This window comes from Tursiops truncatus, chromosome 12, assembly GCF_011762595.2.
Source record: "Tursiops truncatus isolate mTurTru1 chromosome 12, mTurTru1.mat.Y, whole genome shotgun sequence".
NCBI lineage: Eukaryota > Metazoa > Chordata > Mammalia > Artiodactyla > Delphinidae > Tursiops > Tursiops truncatus.
In genome coordinates, this window is record NC_047045.1 from 77,134,035 (window position 1) to 77,157,212 (window position 23,178).

Sequence of the window (23,178 nt, forward strand, 5' to 3'; positions counted from 1 at the left end):
ATGTTTTTAGAATGAGGAATGGCCCAAACACAAACACACAAATTTAGACAACCGTAACAGACAGAAAAGAGAGAGACTATGAATAGATACGTGAATACCTTTTCTCTCCAGGCAAAATCCTTAAAACAGTTACTCCTCTGTTGCAGGCAATTAACTACAGGCATCCAATGTAGACACATTCCATTGAGACCCACGATTTTTAAACACTAATTCCAACTTTGTTAGGGAGACTCCCAGGTTTTACTTTCTCCCCCATCAAGTGCTGACCAAAGGCCTTTATTGCACGAGCCCTGATTTGTGCAGATAAACAGACACCATCCCTGACCACCTCAAGTGCAAATGTTAATCCTGTCACTGGGCTTTGGAATGAAAATGTTTGTTTGGGTTTTTTTTAAAGAGAAAAAGAATGTTAACTGCATGGAACAAAAAACCAAAACAAAACAACTCTATTCCTTACATCTCACTGCAACAATATGTTACTTTCATTATATTGTATCTTTGGATCTATAAAAAGCAAACAAAACCAACAATTATAATAAAAAGATCTATAATATGAAGTCTGCTTTTATAAGAAAAAATCTTGTAATGTTTTTAGAACATTATAGTCATTATAGTTACCACCAAGGATGATAATTACGTACCTTAACCCACAAAACTGTTTTTAGATCTTCTGGTGACAATTAAGTCATTATAAGAGATTGATTTCACGACGCTCATCACTTGCAGAAAGTCTACCACAACTACATTTAATAAGATAGCTTTCTCTTAGGTCCTCAGCATTCTCCCTGAATTCCCAAGGTTGCTGCTAGGCATTTATGCTTTTCTTTTTTTGTTGTTATTAGTTAGTCTTAAATGTTTCTTTTCTCCCTGATTCATTAGAACATGATTTTAGGAGATGGAATTTCTACAGCTGAGCTGGAACATTACATATTATCTAACATTAAGTTAGTTTTAAAATCAGAAAATAGGAAAAAGGTACCAATATGCATGCTACCTTAATAAGATATTTTTTTAATTATTTTATATTGGAGTAGAGTTGATTGACAATGTTGTGTTAGTTTTAGGTGTACAGCAAAGTGGATTCAATTATACATATACAAGTATCTATTCTTTTTCAAATTCTTTTCCCATTTAGGTTATTACAGAATATTGAGCAGAGTTCCTATACTATACAGTAGTCAATAAAATACGTTTGCGATATCCATTCTAGGGCTTTTTTTAAAAAAGATGAGGGAGAAACAGAAACACCCTCAGTGATGCAAGAAGAAGTTATCAAACAGAATTTCAAATTGCTAAAATATACAGAGAAAGGTGTTAAATTGATTAAAGTAATAGCTATAATATCCTCCAAGGGATCACACGCTCAGAAATCATGGGGAAGGAGCGAGGCGGACACAGAAGCAGAAAAACTGCCTGGTTTTTTTAAGCGCTAACTACTAAAAAGTAAAAATTTACCTTGTTAAATTATTTTTAAAACCACATTCCCCTGAACTGTCACTGTGGACGGTTGAAGGTGGAAGCTTTCCCAGAACTGAGTATATGTTTAACCCTGGGAATGGTGTGGCAATGGCAACCACCCACAACAATCTGGGAAACAACGCAGAGCAAGAGAAAGGGCAGCCACGCCCTGCAGAGCTGGGTCCTCAGGTTTTTTTCATCCTATCATAATCTAGCCCCATTAGTTTTAAGTATAATCTGTGCGTTCTTCCAGAGTCCAGGACCTCAGCAATGAAGACCCATGCAGCTGTTTCTGGATCGGTAGAGCCAGTAAGATTCATCTGGGCCTGGGTCTGAAATGCTCAGAGTACATATTTTTAAGATTTCGGTACACCATGCACCAAGCTAGAAGTGGAAATGGGAGTAGGGGGCAGTGTTTCTTACATGCACCAGCATCCTTCTGGGGTGGCAAGAGTGGGGAGACTTCCAAACACTTGGATTGGGACTTCCCTGGTGGTCCAGTGATTAAAACTCTGGGCATCCACTGCAGGGCTCGATCCCTGATGGGGGAGCTAAGATCCCACACGCAGGTGTGGTCAGAAACAAACAAACAAACAAACAAACGCTTGCATGTTATTTCTGACCACTTCTAGGGCGTACATTCCTACAAATGCTCTGCTGTTGCTTTGGCTCAACCACTAGAGTGAAGACTCTGAACATATAAAGACTACATTATATGCGGAGCTAGGAGCGATGGTTAATCATTGATCAGTCACGGGCAGCAGACGGCAGGTGCTAACACACAGGACACCCACAGCTCCAGGCGTGACCTCCAGGCCACACCCCCTCAGCCCTCACTTCCCGCAGCCGCCTCCTCTGCAGACACCTTTCCTCTCTGGTCCTCACCGCCTTCTCTCTCTCCCACCTGCACTGCCTGGCAGCCCAAACTCCTCTCTCTTTTTTTCACTCTAGTCAATGTTTTAGTAGTTCCTCCTTTTTTCAATGAAGAGGTTTTATGTTTCCTTATGCTATAAAAGTCCAGTCAATTTCACATTTCACAGATCAAAGGAAATAAATACTCAGGAAGTCAAGTTAAGTTTTGCACAGAGCCTTTGACTGGTTTTTCTCCTTGAGATTCAGGGGCTTCCCCTACAGTAGAAGGCCCAGGTCTAAAACCCAGTAGACTGCCATGTTCCTTAACAGCAAGGCAGGTGCCACCCTAATAGAATCCTGAATCAAGTAACATTCAGGAGCCTGAAAAAATTCATATACATATGTGTATAGTTCTATATGTGTGTGTGAGAATAGCTAGGTAAATAGATATAGATATTTATATATGTATTACATATGTATACACACACACACACACACACACACACACACGCACTTCCTCCACAAAGAAAGGCCACTCAAAAACATAAAGTCCGGGCTTCCCTGGTGGCGCAGTGGTTGAGAGTCCGCCTGCCGATGCAGGGGACACGGGTTCGTGCCGCGGTCTGGGAAGCTCCCACATGCGGCGGAGCGGCTGGGCCCGTGAGCCATGGCCGCTGAGCCTGCGCGTCCGGAGCCTGTGCTCCGCAACAGAAGAGGCCACAGCAGTGAGAGGCCCGCGTACCGCAAAAAACAAACAAACAAACAAAAAACATAAAGTCCTCCATTGGCCTCTACCTACTAAGAGGCATAAACAGGGCCTTGGTGATGTAGCCCACCTTCCCACACAGCACCCCTCCAGGTTCACCTCTCTCCACCCGACCTCAGGACAGGCCCAGCACAATCAAGTTCTTTCAGTTGCGAGCAAATGCCTTATCTCTCTTGCCTCCCAGTTTTCTCCCAAATCTTTTCTTTCCCCTCCTCTAGGCCTGGCCACCCCCTGCTCATCCTGCAGGTCTGGATTTGGATGTGGCTTCCTCCAGGAAGCCCTCCGTGCTGTGCTTGTTCAAACTCTGAGTGAATTACTCTTCTGCTGACATACCTGTGGGCTTGTCTGTGTTCTCCACTCAATGGAAGGTGCCAAAGACAGGGACCCTGTCCACTTCACCGCACCTAGTAGAGACATTACACATGATAGGTGCTCTATATATGTTTGATGACTTATATTTAAAGTTATTTAATCTCTATTTGCACCAATTTTCCTGCTAACAAATGGCTTCCACCTCTGGGCTGTAATAGACGTTATTTGTACAAAATTTCACGGCATTCAGAATATTTCAGATAAATCCTACAATATATGAAGGTAAATCAAAAGCAATAAGGTATTCTCCCAAGGTTTTGGGGCATCCATAACAAATCTTTTCTGCCTAAATGGTTAAACTATGGAATAATACAGAACCCAGGCAGAGAGGCATTTACTCTCATTTCAAAATAAGTGGGAAAACTTGGAGTAGAGAGAGAGTTTCTGTGGAATAACTCTTCTCTATAGAAGCCACTAGTACATAGTCATTCAATGAATGAATAGCTCTGTTAGTATTAAAGTAAGAGAATGCATAATCTATGGTGTTCTGTTACCCAGTTCAGGGAGGACTGAACATGTCCCAATTCATCAAACATCTACTTTACCAAACAGTCATCTATTCCAAAAGATGGTTACAGATTTTAAAGAATTCACATAAAATGCATTCCGTGCTTAAGTCATGCTGAGACTGTGCTGTGCTCATTCGGGAAGATGCTTTAACACAGCGTGATCTCTCGGGACATCGATGCCTCTTCTCCCATTTGCTCTTGGATCTACTCAGACGTTTGTGCCCATCAATCCACCAAAACTAACTTTCAAGTTCAATGTCCTCCACACACTAAATACACTGGTCAATTCTCAGTCTCCCCTTATTAGCCCACCAGCAGTACTGGGCCCAGCTGACCACTCTTTCCTTCTGGGAGCACTTTCCTCACTGGCCCCAGGACACCACCCTTCCCGAGATTTCCTGTACTTACAGGCAGCAACTTGCTGGTTGCTCAACCCCCAGACTTGTAAGGGTGGGAACGCCCTAGATTTCTTCTCTCTCCTTGTCTCCCTCTGCCCACTCATTGGGTGATATCATCCAGTCTCAGACATTTAATACCATGTATATACCCCAATGGCCACCAAATTTCTATCTAGTCCCAAACTCCCCCATTAATGCAGACACACATCTCTACTTCACTTGGCGAACTAACAAGCACGGATGTTTCGAACCCAAATATCCCCTTCACCGTCTCCTCCCACGCTCTTCCAGCTCTTTGCGGACGGCAACTCTAACCTTCCAATTCCCCAGACCAAAGACGCCATGGGTATCCTCTCACACCACCACCCGATCTCTTGGTAAATCCCACTGGCCTTTCGGACCACCCAGAACATGGCCACCTCTCGTGATGGTGACCACAGCTGCCACCTGGTCCAAGCGTCATCTTTCAGATGGTTATTGCCCCAGTATCTTAACTGGCTTCCTGATTCCACCCTTGCTAACTTCTGTCTACTCAACACAGCAACCGCTGTCATCTTAAAATGTAAATCTGATATCACTCCTTGGCTCCGAAGCCTCCAATGGCTCCCCAAACATCAAATTAAAGCCAAAACACACATAACGGTCTCTAAGGCTCTGCACCATATGGCCTCAACCCGTCCCGTGATCTCATCTCCTGCCGCTCTGCCCTTGGCTCCCGCTGTCCCAGCCACGCTGGCCTCCCTGCTCCCTCCATGTGTCAGGCTCTGGCCTGTCTCAGGGCATTTGCACTTACTGTTCCCTCTGCCAAGAACATCCCTCCGTCTGTTAGCTGAGTGCTCGCTGAGAGCTTTCCCCCAGCCATCCCGGTTAACACTGCATCCCCGCTTCCCTCCTGCATCCACCTACGGCCCTTGCCTGCAACATGTACTACAATCCACGTGCTACGAGTTTTACTTACTGTGTGTCAACCCCCACTAGAATGTCAGATCCGGGAAGACAGGAACTACTTACCGTCTCTTCTATTCACTGCTGTATCCTCAGCTCTCTCGGAACAGCTCCTGGTACAGGGTCAGCACTCAATAAGCACTGCTGAATGAATGCATGGTGACTAGCTACTTTCATCAGACTTAGTGGAAGTGTCAGTTAAAAGGGCACTCTAGTTAACAGGCGACAAGTTAAATGCAAAGGGTTAGTTCTATTTCTCCTAATGTGACCTGGTGCACTACTTCATCCAAAACTTCGTTTCCCGAATTAACGTGAAAGACAAGCGCATCATTTCAGAATACCAGGCTGTGCAGTTAGGATTACTTTAAAAATCATAGACTAGAAATGAGCAAAAAAACCGTTTTCTTTTGGCCGCGCCGTGCGGCATGCAAGATTTTAGTTCCCCAACCAGGGACTGAACCCATGCCAACCTGCAGTGGAAGCGAGGAGTTTTAACCACTGGATCGCCAGGGAAGTCCCAGAAATGAGCAAATTCTAATGGAAACGTCAGCTGTGCAGAATACCGGGGAGATGTTATAAGAAAAATCACCTATTGTTTTATAGCTGATCCTATTAAGACTCTGTTCACTTTACCTGAAACTCACAGAAGAAATCACAGCTACTTCTAAGGGTTGGATGGGCCAATGACAAACAAGAAAACGGGCCCCATCATGCCTGTGAAGGACGGACCTGCCACCCCCTTGAGCGCCGCGCCCTGGAAGAGCCCTCCACACCCTTGGCTCTCTCCCAGCCGGTACGACCCAAAGGAGGCACTAATCTCAGGGAAACGGCTCCCCATCCCACAAAGCAACTGCAGCCAGAACTGCTGATCTCACTAAGCACTGGGCAGGACTGCAGGGACTACTCTACGATGCCTTTATCATCACTGATTTTGTATCTCCATTGACAAGCTTCCTGTAGGACCCTAATCTCTACTTCACTACGTGTTCTATGTCTTAGACTGCGATGTACAGAAATCATTCAGCGTGCCATATTCATGTATATTGCATCATTTCACACTCAAGTTGGAGGACCTGAATTTCAGCTAACACTCTCCTATTTTAACACATTCCATGTGCCAAGCTGCATGATATTTACACCTCATTAAAACATGAGACAATCAGAGTGCTGCAGTGAGAGAGGGCACTGTGTTTTCTGAAGCATTTGAATCATGCAAGATGCTGGTACCATGCAAGATGTCTCCTCTACAAACTAGAACGGCTTTTGAGGTTGCTACCCGCAAGGTGTGCTCACTCTCGAAGCTGCAAAGCAGCTCCTCCTGGAATTCAGCACACTGCAATGGTACTGCCATGCTAAGGCCCTGAGGCACAAACCGTGGACATGAACGTCCCCTTCTCTCCACGCTCACATGCAGACCCCGCCAAGGCTTCCGGAACACTCACGGGTGGTGACTCTATCAGCAGCCCTTCTCCTGTCTCTGTCTCTCTCTCAAGGCCCCTGCTCTTACTCAGGCCTCTTCAACTCTCTCCAAGAGACCACCCCGAATGCCTCCCAGAGCTGATCTCTCAGATTCCAATCACTCCTGCCTGCAAAGCCCTCCCTACACCCCACAGTTCTGCCAGCAACACACCTCCTTTCAAACCCCTCTATCATTTCTCCATTATCCACTGAATTAAGTACCAACTTCCTAAAAGTCAGTGGCTCTCAAACTGTGGTCCACAGAACACCTGAAACAGATTCACGGTTTGCCTGCTAAGCACCCAGCACCCAGGGCCTCACCTACACCCACACCTACGGCAGCAGGCTCTGGGGAGTTAGGGCCGGGAATCATTTGATCCTTATTAGTGAGTGACTCTCAGGTCCACTAAAATCTAAGCGCCAACACCCTACGTCTTGCATTCAAGCAACAAGGCTGGACACATCTGGCTGTGCTGGCTTAACACATATCAAACCAACCCGTAAGAGTAAAAAGGAAATTTTTTTAAAGATGGGCTAGCAGTTTCAAGGTAAGAGAGAGCCGCTAAGGCTGCCAAACTTAAGGGTTCAAGATCCTGGAGAGAAAGACAGGAAAGTAAGTCCCACGTTCTCTCCCATGTGGCCCTTTATGGCCTTTCTGAGTCCCCAGCAGTCTAAGGATGAGGCCAAGCAGAAAGGAGCCCTGGCTCTGAACACAGTAGAAAAATCATCTGATTACCCTAGAATGTACAAACAAGAGAACAAAAGCCATCTCTAATCCCATCATCCACAGAGAACCAGTGCTGCCATTGTAATATATTTCCTTCTAGTCTTTGTACGTACATATTCATCCAACCTCGGAAATTTAACTTAGGCGAAACTAGAACTTGAAAACATTAAGTGACCATCCAAAAGTGCATAATCCCTATTAAGTATATTTTTAAATCCCTCTTCTTCCCTTTCCAGTCACCCTATAAAATATTAAAAAGAGAAAAAATATAGATACCGTATTCCCTACAATTATTTTTATCGAGTGGTAAAATTACAGGTTAAATTTAAATAGAGCAATTCAGACCATACTGTTAGTAACGTCAGTGTTCTCCTCTTGCCCTCAAAACTTATTATCAGGACGAACTTACGTCGGTGCCTACCCAAGAGCAGCCAGGTAAGGTCAGGTTCTAGAATCAAACGTTTCTTGACTCAAACCCCATCTACTGTGTACACAACCTCAGAAGGATCGGGGCCTGGCCTCCTTCACTCTGAAATGAAGACGATAAAAGTGCTGCCGTCAAACAAGTATTGTGAGGACCAAACGAGATAATTCACGAAAAGCCATAGCAAGGGCCGAGCACGTCAGAAATCTCAGTAAATGTCACCTGCTAACTGCTGCCTCCCCGACCAAGGAGCGTGCTTCTTCATGACAGGCTTGTTTACATCTAATTCATCTTTTTGCTCCTAGCATGAAGCAGAGGAACTGGTACTAAAAAGGAAATCTATATATTTTTTCATTTTAAGTTTCTAAAGGGAATAAATGGTTGAAAGAAACACCTCATGAAGGTTTAACAAAATATCATCCATAATGAATATACGCGTGTATATATATACATGTAAATATAGTCTGTATACTTATATGTGTGCATGCGAATACAGACACGTATATGGACTGTTCACTTACAAAACAAGCTGAAAAGTTAAAACATTCTGAAATTTTTTTTTAATTTATTTCTTTCTTTATCTATTTATTTATTTATTTTTGGCTGCGTTGGGTCTTCATTGCTGAGCGTGGGCTCTCTAGTTGCAATGAGCAGGGGCTACTCTTCGCTGCGATGGCTTCTCTTGTTGCGGAGCATGGGCTCTAGGCACACAGGCTTCAGTAGGTGTGGCTCGTGGGCTTCAGTAGGTGTGGCATGTGGGCTCAGTAGTTGTGGCATGTGGGCTCAGTAGTTGTGGCTCGCGGGCTTAGTCGCTCTGCGGCATGTGGGATCTTCCAGGGCCGGGGTTCGAACCCGCGTCTCCTGCATTGGCAGGCAGATTCTTAACCACTGCGCCACCAGGGAAGCCCAACGTTCTGAGATTTTTATTGAGAAGTTTTGCAGATTGTATCCTGGGGTCAGTACCACTCCAGTTTAAGTATTAAAACTAGTGCTTTTCCTGTTTGTTTTGTCTCCCAATTCAGAGCACCAGGAAGATAGAAAGACCTTGAGTAAACTGATAACTTACTCTTTCAAACAGGACCGCACAAGCCAGCACGGAAGTTAGCAGCACATACCTTATTTCCAAGGTATATGCTTTATTTTATACATAGAATCTTTCTGTACAAACAGAAACAGTTCCTGTCAGGGACCAATACCACACAGCCAGTGAGTGGCAAAGTAAACTCACTCAGAAAAAGCCAAATTCTTGCTTTTACACTGAAGAGTAACTACTCAGTGGCCTGCTGGGTTCAACAAGGTATTGGTATTTCTGGCTTAACAATACCTGCAGGGAGTTACATGTTACAATTTTAGAAATAAGGTAATTAGTTAAGTAGCAAAATGAAATTATAGGTTAAGAAACAGATTTACTAAATAATTAATGAGTTGCTCTATGGCTACTTGTATTCACATATCATATGTCTGTTTCTCACTAAGACAAACCTGACCACAGCTGTCCACAGTGGGAATCAACATGCTAGTCCACAGATACGTTATGCTTGGCCTATACCAAAAAAAACTGACAGATTTCTAAAAACTGGAAAATGTCACAGAGAAATACAGACACCCAACTTCACCTGAAAACAACAAGAACAACAACAAAGAAGCATAAGATTCTAGAAACTGTAGGTCCATAGTCAGCAGAAACTGAGCAGTCCATGTATCTTTGGGTTCGCCACAGTCTCCACCACTCCCTACTGTCTCAGTTGCCCCTACATTTCAATTTCTGACATTGCCTCCTGGCCCCTGTAGGCGTCTAAGTTTGCAACTCTTGTTGCAAGTCTCAGGGCCATTCCCAGTCCTCAATGTTCACTTCTGTAGCAGCTTTTTTTATTTTGGACTCTCTTGGCCTTTGTTGACTGTGCAGAGGGTGGGGTGGGGTGGAGGGGGAATGGGGAACTCTCGAACTCCATCTGCACTGATTCGATGTCCATGAACTAAAACCAAAGAGCTTTTCACCTTGAACTGCAGCATATTTGCCACTCTGAGTATTTCTCTTTTCTGCTTTTTCTTCCTCTCATTTCCCTTTGCATCTGCATGCATTGTTCAAAGCCAAAACCTGAGTGCTACGTGAAAGAGAACAACTACCCACTCTCCCTCAAAATGGAACGGGGGACGGGGTGTCACATTCTACTCTTCTATGAGAGCGAGGCCTGGAAATTCCACACAAAACCTAAACGGGTCCCTTCAGGCGGTGAAACATTCCCCTCATTCTGTTTTCCTGGGGCTGAACGCTCACAGAGATACACAACAAAAGGGTCCCCTGGGTCTGGAGTGGCACAGCTGTCTAGGAGCCCATGGGGACAAAGGTTTTTAACTCTTCCCTGCCCACTCTGTGGGAAGGACACTTACAGACCTCAGTGCATTAATGCACCTACTTCAAATGTGCAACAACTGTCCCTACTAGAAAAGTTCTCCTTCCTACCCTATCACTATGTATTAGCTGAAAACCAACTGCAGACAAGAATTATGGGGGATGGTCTGACATACATTATTTATTTTTCTAGGCTCCACACGAGTGGTATAGACTGGTGGTCCTCAAATTTCAGTCAGCACTAGAATCACTGAGGGACCACAGCTTCTTGCATCCCACCCCCAGAGTTTCTGATTCTGTGAGTCTGGGATGGGGCCTGAGAATTTACATGTCTAAGCTCTAATGTTGAAAAAGGAAGGTCCATGGATAAACAACAAGGTCCTACCGTCTAGCACAAGGAACTATATTCAATATCCTGCAATAAACCATAATGGAAAAGAACATGAAAAAGAATATATCAACATAAATGTATAACTGAGTCCCTCTGCTGTACAGCAGAAATTAAACACGACATCGTAAATCAACTATACTTCAATAAAAGTTTTTACAAAACTGACAAATTAAAACAGGATCTAGGTTTTAAATGTGTATATTTGTTTAAAACAAAGTAGATCACGCTTTGCAAACACTAAAAAAAAAGAGGAAATTCAAGAACAACGGTGACAAGATGTTGAGCCATATATATGTGGCTGGGAAAGGGTTTCTTGAAAATCTCCATTTAAAAACATCAGGACTCAGGGACAATTGTCATAGGTTTACAGGTGCTCATTAAGTATCCCGATTACATGGCGCCAAATAAGAAGAACAAAGAGTTTCTCCACCTCCAAAAAGAGTCTTTCTTTACACATCAGTTTTAGCTGAGATTCTTCAACTTGGCCTAGGGGTGCTTGTAACCAAACCACTTCATACCATCTGTCTTTAGATGTCTTACTCACAAGCAGTATTTGTGTTTTTTATTTAACACTTATTACCAACAATTTTAGGCTTTAGTGTAGACAGCCATCTTCATAAACGCTACTCACAGCTCTGTCATCTGCTCATGGCTAGTTTAAGACTCCAGTTGGAATCCATGTTAAGATGGTGCCTCGTGAAATCTGTTCCACTCTACACATTAAGCTAGTTTTCCTGTTTCAAAGGTCATATTCCAGGTAGACTTTTGACTTGATTCTCCCTAAGACATGGTAATATAAAATTACCCTGAGAACATGAAAATCTGTTCAGTTAACACAGGTTAAAGTTAGAAACACATAAACACACACACACACACACACACACACACACACACTCATGTACACACACATCCACTCCTAAACCCAAAAGCACTGAATTTCCCTTCTGCTGCAAATCTCTGAAAATAGGAAATAGAGTGTTTCTTTTCACTAAAAGGTTTTCCTCAGGAAAGCATGATTCAGATGACCATAGTCACTGCCTTTTCTGATTGATGACACATAGGGGTTTCTCCTCTAAAAGTCTGAAAGATACTCTCCCTATAGGGGGCGACATGAGGTGTGTGTTGTAAAGTTTCTAGGTTATTCTAACATAAACCTACCAACCTTCGATTCTCTCCCACTCACTCCTACCCTGTTGATAAGTGATGCACTGAGTGTTTAAAAACAAAAAAGAATGTGTTCAACTCCTACCTGTTGAAATTTCTCAAAATACCATCTATTCAATCAAAAAATGGTGACTCTATTTTCCAAAGTAAAATTAGGACAGTCTATCAGCGGAGCAAAATATTTTAAATTAGATCTATTGACCAGTTCCTTTGACTCAACTATTTTTCACTTTCATAAAAAAATTTTCTAATTTTGACAACTACTGATCTGCATTCTAAGGAACTGTTTTGCTCTAGTAAACACACTGCATCTGCCCTTCTGATCCCAGGTTAAAAACTGTTCCATCAGCCATCTGATGTCAAAGAAAACAAACTAGGCTAAGTCCACTTTCACAAAAACCCTATTCATAGATGAATAAACAGCTTCAGAAACTGTAGCTCCCCGCAAAATGTGCCAGAAGAGAACAATGATGTAAACAAAGCATGTGAATGCAGAAAGACAGACTGTGCTCTGCCTTTCAAATGACAAGAGAGTAATCGGGATGAGGGAAGGGCAGGGAGAGCTCTTAACCCTGGCAGAGAAAGAAAAAAATGAATCTACACCCCAAGTTCAAATATAGTTTTTTGTTTTTTTGCGGTACGTGGGCCTCGCACTGTTGTGGCCTCTTCTGTTGCGGAACACAGGCTCCGGACGCACAGGCTCAGCGGCCATGGCTCATGGACCCAGCCGCTCCGCAGCATGTGGGATCTTCCCGGACCGGGGCACGAACCCGTGTACCCTGCATTGGCAGGCGGACTCTCAACCACTGCACCACCAGGGAAGCCCACAAATACAGTTTTTAAATTATCTGGCTGTGAAGCTATCAGTGAACCTACTGTACCTAGAACTTGGCTTCACAAATGCTAGAACCACCAATACCTTCGTTCAAGACACCATCATCTCCAGAATACTGCAATGCCTTCCATCTGGGCTCCCTAAACTCATTTGTGCCCCAATAACCCAAATCAGATCATGTCACTCCCCTGCTTTTCATGATTAGAAAATGTTGCAAATGCCTGTCCAAGACTTATAAGACCCTCCATGATCTGACAGCTGTGTCTCTCACCCCACCCACCACAGCCCCACTGTCCTTGCTCATGACTCCACTGCGCTTCCTTTCCTCAAACACTCCAAGCTCATCTGCACCTCAGGGCCTTTGCACTAGCTGTGCCTTCTGCCTACAGTGCTCTTCCCCCTAATTTTCCAATGGCTGGTTCCTTCTTGTCATTCATACCCAGTGTCATCTTCTCAGAGAGGCTTCCCCAATGACACCATCCAAAGAAGTCTCCCACCCGGCCACTCTCCTTCACCTCTCTGCTTTACTTTCTTCTTAGCACTTATCACTAGCGAATATTTTCTTGTTCATCTGCTTCGTTGTGGTGGTGGTTTTGGTATTGTTGTTTGTCATCCCCACATCTACCATATTAAAGGAGGGACCCAGCTGAAACCCTGCACCTAGAACACAGCTGGATTTCCAGCACCTGGAACAACACCTGGAACTTATTAGGTCCTCAGTAATCACTTGTTGAATGAATGAAACTCTCTCATTACTACAGGGTGGAATTTGTCATCAAGGAAAGTGCTCCTCTGAAGCTGTCTGCAAGAGAACTACTACTAAACCTTTCCATGGCGTCACCTTCCTCCAGGACACCCGAGGTCCTCAAAGGAAGTGAGGGAAAAGTGTCCAAGGAAACAACGAGGAGAAGACAAAAAGTAGAGTTAATTTAACTCACCACCTATCCACCAATACAGAGAAGGATGGAATTGTCGTAAATTATTAGTAAACACGTGAAAGGTGACTAGCAGACACAGCAGCATTAAATATTTAAGCAACAATAATCCAATTATACTACATATTAACTTGGAGTTATTATGAATTAATCAATAATGAGTTTGTCAACATTTATATGCCGTACATTATGCAAAATGCTTTCCCTACGTTACCTCTTTTAATTCTAACAAAAACAGTTAGAACAGTTATCAGTTAGTAACAGTTATCAGTTAGTAACAGTTAGTAACAGTTATCAGTTAGTAAACAGTTATCAGTTAGTAACAGTTAGTAACAGTTATCAGTCACATTTCACAAATGAGAAACCTAAGGTGGGCTTGGGGAAGTTAAGATACTTTACTAAGTTTTCAAATCGGTTAGTATCAAATACAAAATCTGTTGTAAAGCAACTACACCTCAATAAAAATTTTTTTAAAAAATACAGAATATGAATCCAGCTCTATTTTATTCCAAAGCCTGTGTGTTATTCGCCATGCCCAATCTCTCCCTCAGCAGTTAAAATGAAAATGCTGTGAAGAATCAAAGGCAAGCAGGAAATGAAGCCATAAAAATCATTTAAGAAAGTTAAATGGATGGATGGATGGGTGTGATTCCACCAAATAGAAATGTTAATTGTACCAGACAAAAAATCTGCCATATGACACTCAAGATAAAATAAAAATTAGATTAAGAGAGTCAAAAAGAGAAATGATTCATTACTGAGTAGCATTCTGAAACAATACAACACAGTCAACAAACTACAATAAAAATAAATAACTGGCAAGAAGTGTCTCAAATGCTAAAAGGTCAGCTTCAGAATACGTAGGGCCCTGCTTAAGCTATGTAATTTAAAAAAATAAAGAAAGAAAAGAAAAAGAAAGAGAAAGAGAAAGAAAAGGAATGCAGCCCATGAGTGTAAACCCTGAAGGTATAATCAGGAAACACAAAAGTCAAAAGTTCTTTGAAGTTGCCCCTCCCAACACTTGATGAAGAGAGAACGAAAAGCACACCTTGACCAGAGGAGGAACCAGGGGCTGCACAGAACAAGAGGACAGAAGCCTGTGGAGTCAGGTCCCAACTCCTGGCCTTCTGACCTTGGACAACTCATTTCATGTCTGAAAGCCGCTATCCTCACTGGGCCTTCACTGTGCTCCTCTCGGGCTTGTGAAAATATCAAATGAGAACAAATATGGAAGAGCCTGTGTAAATAAAACTTGCTTTAAAGCCTAGCTAATGGCTACACCAGTGGTGAAAACACCAGAAACCTCACAAAATGAGAGCAAAGAGGGAAAAGGAGGTGAGAACATGGATGTCCCAGGCTAGGAATGAACAAACATCGAGGCAGTGATACAGAAACAGCAAGACAGAGAACTGAGCTCTCCACAATGATGTGGACGCAAAAGGGAAGCGTGCAGGTGAGGCCTGAACAAGGACAGGTCACCTCCCAATCTCCACCGACACAGAGCTCAGACACCCGGCCTCGGCACAGCATGTACTTCCAAATTTTGAGAACTGCCCTGAATGACGTTCAGTGTCACTTTCCAGCAACAATGAAATCTCCCCCCAAAATCATCTAAGTTTGATAAACCCGGTGCAATCACAGACTACAGGACCATGTGGCTGGCCAAAAGCCCAGCTCATCCTCCAAAGTCCACCTAAGGATCCTGAGAACACACTTCAACCACACAAGCCCACTGACCACCCCATGACTCCCTTCTTCCTACTTGGCTTAAAAAAAAAAAAAAGGATTGTTATGAGAACTCTTCAAATCCCAAGAAATATGGAAGACAGCTCAAGGGAAATGTCTCATTTAGTTTACAGAGAATCCCCTGATGTTGTCGCTAGGTGGTGCTTATAAATATATAAATATAAGCACACACCCTAAGATTGCTTTTCTGTTTTAATTAGTGGCCAAGTCAAGTGTCGTCACCAGGGAACTTAAATAAAACAGGTGGAGCCCATGTCAGATCAGACAGCAGGACCTACCAGTGAAGTGCGAAAACACATTTGCAGTGGCTGCTAGGGCAGAGCTTCTCAAGCTGCAACGTGCACCTGGATCACCAGGGGATCTTGTTCGAATGCAGAGTTAGCAGGCTTGTGCTTCTGCATCTCCAACAAGCTCCCGGGAGATGCGGGTACCACTAGCCATGGACCAGGTGCCACAGAGCGGTCAACAGTCCAAAGCAAGAGCCAGTCCTAACGCCATGCTCACTGGAAGTCCAGTGACTATAAGAAAAAAGTTGAGAAAATACGGTTTGAACTTATTTGCCCCAAGAGGGCTCATGATATTGGCAAGAGGCATCTACCACTCAGCTCACCAAGAACCTTCCCCTGATTAGTGATGTTGAGCATCCTTTCATATACTTGTTGGGCATCGGTATGTCTCGTCACTTTTTATTATTTCTGCTTCTTAGTATTTTTAAAAGAAATTTGCTTAAGAGGAATTAATAGAATCCTTTGTATACTTGTTCTAATATTTTTAAGTTTGCTCTTCATAATTAAGCTTTAGATACACCTAGAATTTACTTTGCACAGAGGATGCCATAGTATTGTTGTGAGTATAATATGTAAAGAATTTAATAAAATATCAACATAGAAAAAGCAAAAAACCAAAAACAAAAACAAGAACCTTCCTGACTAGCTGCAAGTCCCACCCCGGGTCCTCTGAGTGGTTGGCAAACGGTAGGGAAATCTCCACGGCACTGACTGGTGTCCCTGAATAGTAAGAATCAACCTTATGACAGACCATGCGGCTCAGAGAGAATAATTTGTGTCCTGGAGCTATAGGATAAAAGAGGAGAGGAAGCAATAAAAACAAGTAGTAATTTATTGAGAGCTTACATAAGATCACACAGGCAGAGGTGGTACCGGGATACAAAGCCAGAGACTGATTCCAGAGCCCACACTCTCACCTTTAAGTTCCAATGCCTGGTACAAGCCACGGGAGCGATGAAGTGATGGAGGAGAGGAGAGCATTTAAGAGCACCACTGCCTATCAGCGCGAGACCAGAGACTCCCTGTCTCTGCTTTAGTTTCTTCGCCTTTAATACGGGCTAATAATTGTTTGCACACCTCACCCGGGTTTTCTGAGGAGTAAATGAGGGAGTCTAAATAAAGCGCTTAGCCCAGTGTCTGATACATAATAAATACCTCAATGAATGTTTTTCTATTATTATGATTAAGAAAACTCTGTGGCTGGAGTCCAGGAGATAGAACTGGCAAGAAATTGGAATGAAGAAAAGAGTTCTTGACCTATAGCCAAATGGTGGACCTACAACTGCCAAAAGAAACGACCTCCCTTTTTCAGCGACCCTAGTGGCTAAAGGAAGGACAACCTAACTGGAATCAGAATGACAAAAAGAACTGGCCTTTGACCAGCCACGAACAAGATCTCTACAGTTAACGTGAGAACTCCAGCTCCTCTGTGACCAGATAGTGAGACACTTTAAAACTGCTGACCTGCCACATGTTACAGACACATCAAAAGAAAAGCAGTGCCCAAGGCCAGATATAGAGAATGAGCAGATGTCCCGAGCACACGCTCAGACCTCAAACAAGAAAGCTCCCTCTCCTCTTGGTTGGTGATGGGGAAACATTAACCACACTGGCAGCACCAGAAGGTGGCCAGAGATACTTCTGTTCTGGGACTAAAGCTGGGTTTATAGATGTGCTCCCCCAACAACAAACACACTTATTTCGAGACTGTCCGTCGCAGACCAATCAATGACCAAGGGCTGGACGGAAGGGGCTGCAGGGACAAATCAGTAACCGTTCCTCCTTGCTGAAGACACTCCCCCAATGGCCTGAAAGCAGAAACACAACTTGGGACGCGGCATCTTACGATGCAACTTCTAATATTTAAATCAAGCTTAGAATGATTTGGCTTTAAGCCAGACTCTTTCCAACTTTTCCCATTATTACAAGGAACTCCAGATGTGAATTTTTTAATTTAATTCTTTACCATAAAGTTGCAATTAACTGTTGTCAATGAAACATCTTTGTAAATGAAATGAGCATATTAAATATAACAAGAAAAAAAAAATCAGGCTTAGAGACGAAGACCTCATAGTCAGCTTAAGGTTCTGACCTAAGAAAAAGTAACAGGGATGAAAATACAACACTATTTCTAAAATAAGGCGGACCCATGGGCTCGAGGGAAGTGGGAAATTGTGACACATGTCCTACTTTGAGAGCTGATCTATGAGTATCAGGACACGTAAATTACCGTATGTCAGACACTACTGGCTGCCTACCAATATCTATTCTCCCCCTCTTCCTTACTGAATAAACTCCAAATTTTTTTCAAGGCCACAGTGTACGAAACTTTGAAAAAAAACTACAGTGACCAGCTTCCCTTGTAGCATGAGGTAATCACGTGACAGTTGTAGCAACTACGATGTGAGCCAAGTCATTTGATGGAACCTCTAGGAGAGCTCTTTGAAGGGGAAGACTTGGCTACCACCAGTGTTTTGTCTCCTCTGGGTCTCCTTTCTCCAGCCTGGAACAAGAATATGATCCTGCTGGTGGAGCACCCACCCTGCACTGAGGCGTTTGGTATAAAGGGTTCAGCCCCCTGCTCAGAATGGCTGAACACGATGACAGAAGGAGCCTGGAGTCCTGATGGCGCCACGGAAACCCCACACGATCCTGAATTCCCTATTTCCAGACTTCTTTTCCAAGGAAAAATCAAAACTCTCATTTGGAGAGTCCACCAAAAACTGGGTTTTCTGTTTTATGCAGCTGACCCTATTCTTGCCTGATACAAGTTCATCTGCTTTGCAAAAGCCTTCACCAAATCATTTGGAAGGCAAGGTGTCATCAAACTATGAATTAATTTGATTAACAAATAACTTTCCTGACATATATGGAATAGGGAGAATAAGACACACATATAGCGAAGGACTCTCCTCCACTAACGCGTGATCTATAAGTCATCACAGGGATCCTGATGGTCTATTCATCAATGTGGTGAAGGCGCTGAGCGTCCTCTGGGGGTGACCCTGGGAAGAACCTCCCAAGAAGATGGAAGGAAATGAAGCCAAACTGTCTGGGGTCAAACGGTGCTCTGTCACTTCGTGGCTGTGTGACGCTGGTCAGAGTACTTAACCTTCCTGTGCCGCGGTGTGCTCAAGTACAAAGTGGGAATGATAGTTCCTACCTCAAAGCGTGTTTACGCATTGAAATGAGCTAATGCTTAACTCATTGTAATGTACAATGCTTAGACCTGCGCTAACACGCACTGAGGATCTACTAATATTATAACACTGGTGTTGACAGAGCTAGTGATTAATACAAATAAAAATTATAATAATAATAAAATACTACTACTAATAAAAGCCAGATGAATTACTTCATTCTGTAGACAGCAACCTTTTTCCTAATATATGCATCTGCCTAACAACATCAACATGAGAGCAAGTTGGAAATTGTGGCCGGATTTAGACAGTTTTAAGTCTAAGGCTTTCTACAGTGGTCACGATCACCACTGCCACACTCACGCGATGCCAAGAGTGGCAATCTACAAGAAGAGCTACTTATCAGTAGGATGTATTTATAAAATGGGGGTTGGGCAGGGAGGTTAGCAAAGACAGCTAAAAATAGTTCTATCAGCAAACAAGTTTGCATAAGCCAATAGTTCATGAAAAAGTCAATATTTTCACATCATGACTATGAGAAATATTCAAGTAATGTGTTACCCAATTTGGGAGAATGTAGCCTCTCGTCTAAGAGTTCACCACACACTTCCTCCTTTTATCTTCTCTAGATTCTAACACAAAAAGTATCCAGGTCATTCTATGAGGCTGTACTTAAGGGTCCAAAAGGGCACATGAATTTTGTATAAAGTTGCCACGTACTACCCACAGGTATTTAACCTAATCAGTATCCAATGCTCCAGACACCAAGACACTGAAGCACCCATAATTCCTCTTTCAGGTCAGTAGAAAACTTTCCCTGGGTGAAAGTAATCTCAACTAAGTCACAATGTCAAGGCACGGGATACCAAAAACAGTTTAATCTGCTCTGACTTAAATGCTAAACAAACATAACAGGATGTGAATTTATGCTTCTCTTCTCCCAATCCCAAGAGGGACCAAAAAAAAAAGACACAAATCTTGAGGGTGTGAAGATCTCACTCTATAATCTCCCTGTTTGCCTGTTACCGGCTTTCTGGTTGTACCTTATCAACTAGGCTGGCAGCAGCTCAGAAAAGCCAAAGAGTGATAAATTGTAACCCTTTCTTTTACTCAGGAGCAGTACTGTCCAGTACAAATATAATGTGAGCTGCAAAAGTCAGCCGCCTGTGTAATTTTAAAATTTTTCGGAGCCACCTTTCAGAAGGTAAAAATAAATAGGTGAAGTTAATTTTAGTAATAAACTTTATTTAACCCAATATATTAAAATATTATCATTTCAACATGTAATAAGTATAAAAATCTAGCAATGAGATAGTTTATATGCTGTTTTTCACATGAGTGTGTATTTTACACTTACAGCACATGGCAATTTGGACCAGCCATATTTCAAGGGCCCAAGAGCCACTTGTGGTCTGGTTACCATTTTGGACAAAGCAGCTCTTGAGGTCAAAAACCGCTGAAGTCATCAGTTTCTTAGTTTGCTTCTATGATGGATACACTGGTAAAACAGATCAACCAACTCAGACTGGGCAAGTCGCTAGACAGGGGACCTAGTAGTATCTTGAATGGGGGAACACACCCCATTTCAAAATAGGATCTGGGTCTTCATAGCTTTTTTAAGTTTATGTTTCGTATCAAGCTGTGACATTGCTGTTTACACGTTACTCAATGTACAAGTACTTGGTGTTTTCATGTTTGTTTTAAATAAGAGCCCAGGAAATTTTGGTCCCTGGGCAAACCTCTTCTCAGGAGCGATGTACCCTGTCCCTTCTCCCAAAGGAGCAGGAAATGGTCAGACATGCCCCGCTGACAGGTGCCATGCCTCCCATACATCTGGGACATCCCATTCCACGTGGTCTGTGTGTACTACGCAGGCATGAGAAATGAGATGCAGAGATGACCAGTGTTTGTGATGCCACAGCCATGGGTGAGACAGTTAGAAAGACAACCTGATCTTACCAGTGTTACCTACCTCTCAGGCTTACTGAAGACCAAGGGCAATAACAGAGAGAGAGCTCTTAGCAAACCGTAAAGCGCTATACAATTCTAGTTATTATTATTGAGAAAGGACACCATTCCTCTCACCTGGAAGAGCAGATAGAAGAAAGTAAAAAAAAAAAAAAAAAAAAGTAACTTGAAACAGAGAGGTGCTGAGCTGGGAGGGGGGTGAGGAACCCATTAAAACACTAGCTGTTCTTGGAGGGCTTGTGCTCTTGGAAGGGTTCAAAGAGGCTTGAGGAACCTCCGTCACTTCTCCCTCGAAATCTTGGCAGGTACTTAAAAGTAACCGTGACAGCTCAGGGTCCAAGCTTCCACCCACCCCTGCTCCAGCACCCGCTGCCTGTCCAACCAACCCCCTGCTTTTCCTCATTCCAAATGACGGCATAACTCAGGGGAAAGGTTCCAAACAGTTAGACTTCTTCTTTCCCGGGTTTAAATATGGCCTAAAAATGCGGCGCCACCGGGGGTACTGGCGCCTTCCCGGAGCGAAAGTCGCCGAGTCCCGGGGAGTCTGGCTCAAGGCTCGTCGCCGGCGCGAATGCCTCAGTGTTGGTTCTTGCGCTGCCCTCTCTCCCTCTCCGACAAAAACAGGCTCGCCGAGCCGCCGGGGTCTCCCTTTACCTGTCCAACCGCCTCGTCACGCCTGCGAACTGCTCTGGGCAGGCGGCGTTGACGACGTCCGAGGGGAGTCACCCACACAAAGGCGCCTTGTGCCTCTGCGCTCCGGGACAGGCAGCCGGGGCGCCGGGAAGGGCAGGGAGGGCGCCCCGCGTCCGAGATCCGCACCCCCGACCCCCATCCTCCATCAGATGCCACCCCTACTCCGCCTCAGGTTTAAAGACGGGCCTCTCCTCGTCTTGCCACCACCACTCGCACCCCCGAAAGCAGGCACAAGAGCTAGGGGCGCACAAGCCACTGGGATGAAGTTTGCATTGTCACCGCGCTGCGCTCTCAACGCTTCTCGCCTGCAGGAAGGGCTGAGCACCCCCTACCCCAGCTCCCCGCCAGCCGATGCCCGGGGTCGGAGACGCCGGGCCCCCCCAGGCTCGCTCACCTCTAGTCCAGTCCACCACTTGTTTGGGGCTCCACTTGGTCACGGGCTCCATGGTGGATGACTGGGCACCCAGCGGGGCTGGAGTCGGCGGTAAAGTCCTGCTGCCCGCGCCCGTTGCCCCTTCCCGGGAGGGCGCGCCCCGCGGCTGGTCTCCGCGCCCGAGCGCCCCGTCAAAGCTGCATGACTGCCGCGGTCAGCGGGACATCCCAGCGCGGCTCAGCCCGGGCGGCGCGGCCCCTCCTCCAGCTGCCACCGTCCAGCTGCAGCTCCTCCTCCCGCGGCCGCCGCGGCCGGGACCCCGGGCACAGCTGCTGCTCCTGGGCGACGGCAGCTGCCGAGCCTCGGGGCCGTGAACCCAGATCCCCCGGCCTCGGCTCCGAGCGGGACTCTCCCGGCCCTGCTGCTCCCCGCCGCCCCTCTGCGCCTCCGGCCGGGACCGCTGCCTCCGGTTCTCGGGCCGCGCGCTCCGCTCCCCCTCCAGCTCCTCCTCTGGGCTGCGAGCTCTCCCGGGTCCCCGCTCCTCGCGCGCCGGCGTCCGGAGTCTTCCCGCCCGCAGGTCCCACCTCCTGCGCCTCCCTCGCGGGCTGCACCGGGGCGGGGAGGAACGCAGGGCGAGCGCGCTCGGGTTACAAAGTTCCAGCTCCAGGCTGCGCGCTCGGAATAAAAGAAGGGGCGGGGCCGGACACCCAGCGAAACTCGTGGGAGGGGGCGGGGCCGCCCAGCCAGCCGACTCCGGTTACTTTCCCTCTCTCAGCGGGTCTCCGCACACTCGGAGTGGCCCGGGCCGGACTTTCTTTCTCAGGGGGCGGGTTGTAGATACGCGTGCATCCTGCAGAGCCCGTCGGCTTTGGTGAGGCCCGGGTCCTATTGGTAGCTGTACAGGCTGGCTGTGTGCAACAGTGCACTAAAGAGAGTAATAATAAAATCAAAACTAAAGTGAGACCTGCACGTTCTGTTCGTTTTAAGTGCTGTGGGTCAATACTGCTATGCGATTAAGCCCTCCTGCTTTTAAATTGCTTAAGGGAAAATTATTTTATTTTATTTATATTTTGGATGACATTGTGACAATCTAATTCACTTCTTTTTAAATTTATTTTACTGAAGTATAGTTGATTTACCATGTGTTAACTTCTGCTGTATAGCAAAGTGATTCAGTTATACATATACATTCGTTTTCATATCCTTTCCTATTACGGTTTATCACAGGACACTGAATACAATTCCCTGTGCTATACAGTAGGACCTTGTTTATCCATTCTCTATACAACAGTTTGCATCTGCTAATCCCAAACTCCCAATCCATCCCTCTCCCACCTCCCCTCCCCCTTGGCGACCCGTTCTCTATGTCTGTAACTCATTTCTC

The 23,178-nt window shown here is 44.8% G+C and overlaps 1 protein-coding gene across 7 annotated transcripts in view; it reads right to left on the reverse strand.

The window, feature by feature from the left end:
* The window catches only part of CNKSR3 (CNKSR family member 3), a 100,778-nt gene extending 78,824 nt beyond the window's left edge, over positions 1-21,954 (reverse strand). For 2 of the 7 annotated variants that reach the window (XM_033867860.2, XM_033867859.2), the window contains exon 1: positions 21,816-21,948. In XM_033867860.2, coding sequence (XP_033723751.1) covers positions 21,816-21,867 — 52 coding nt within the window. In that variant the 5' untranslated portion in view covers positions 21,868-21,948. Of the gene's footprint in view, positions 1-3,409; positions 3,481-5,366; positions 5,445-21,815 lie in introns of those variants that run through there. The other 5 variants (XM_073789751.1, XM_019951577.3, XM_033867861.2 and 2 more) reach the window with 5 other exon arrangements.
* Between the last annotated feature and the right edge of the window lie 1,224 nt (positions 21,955-23,178).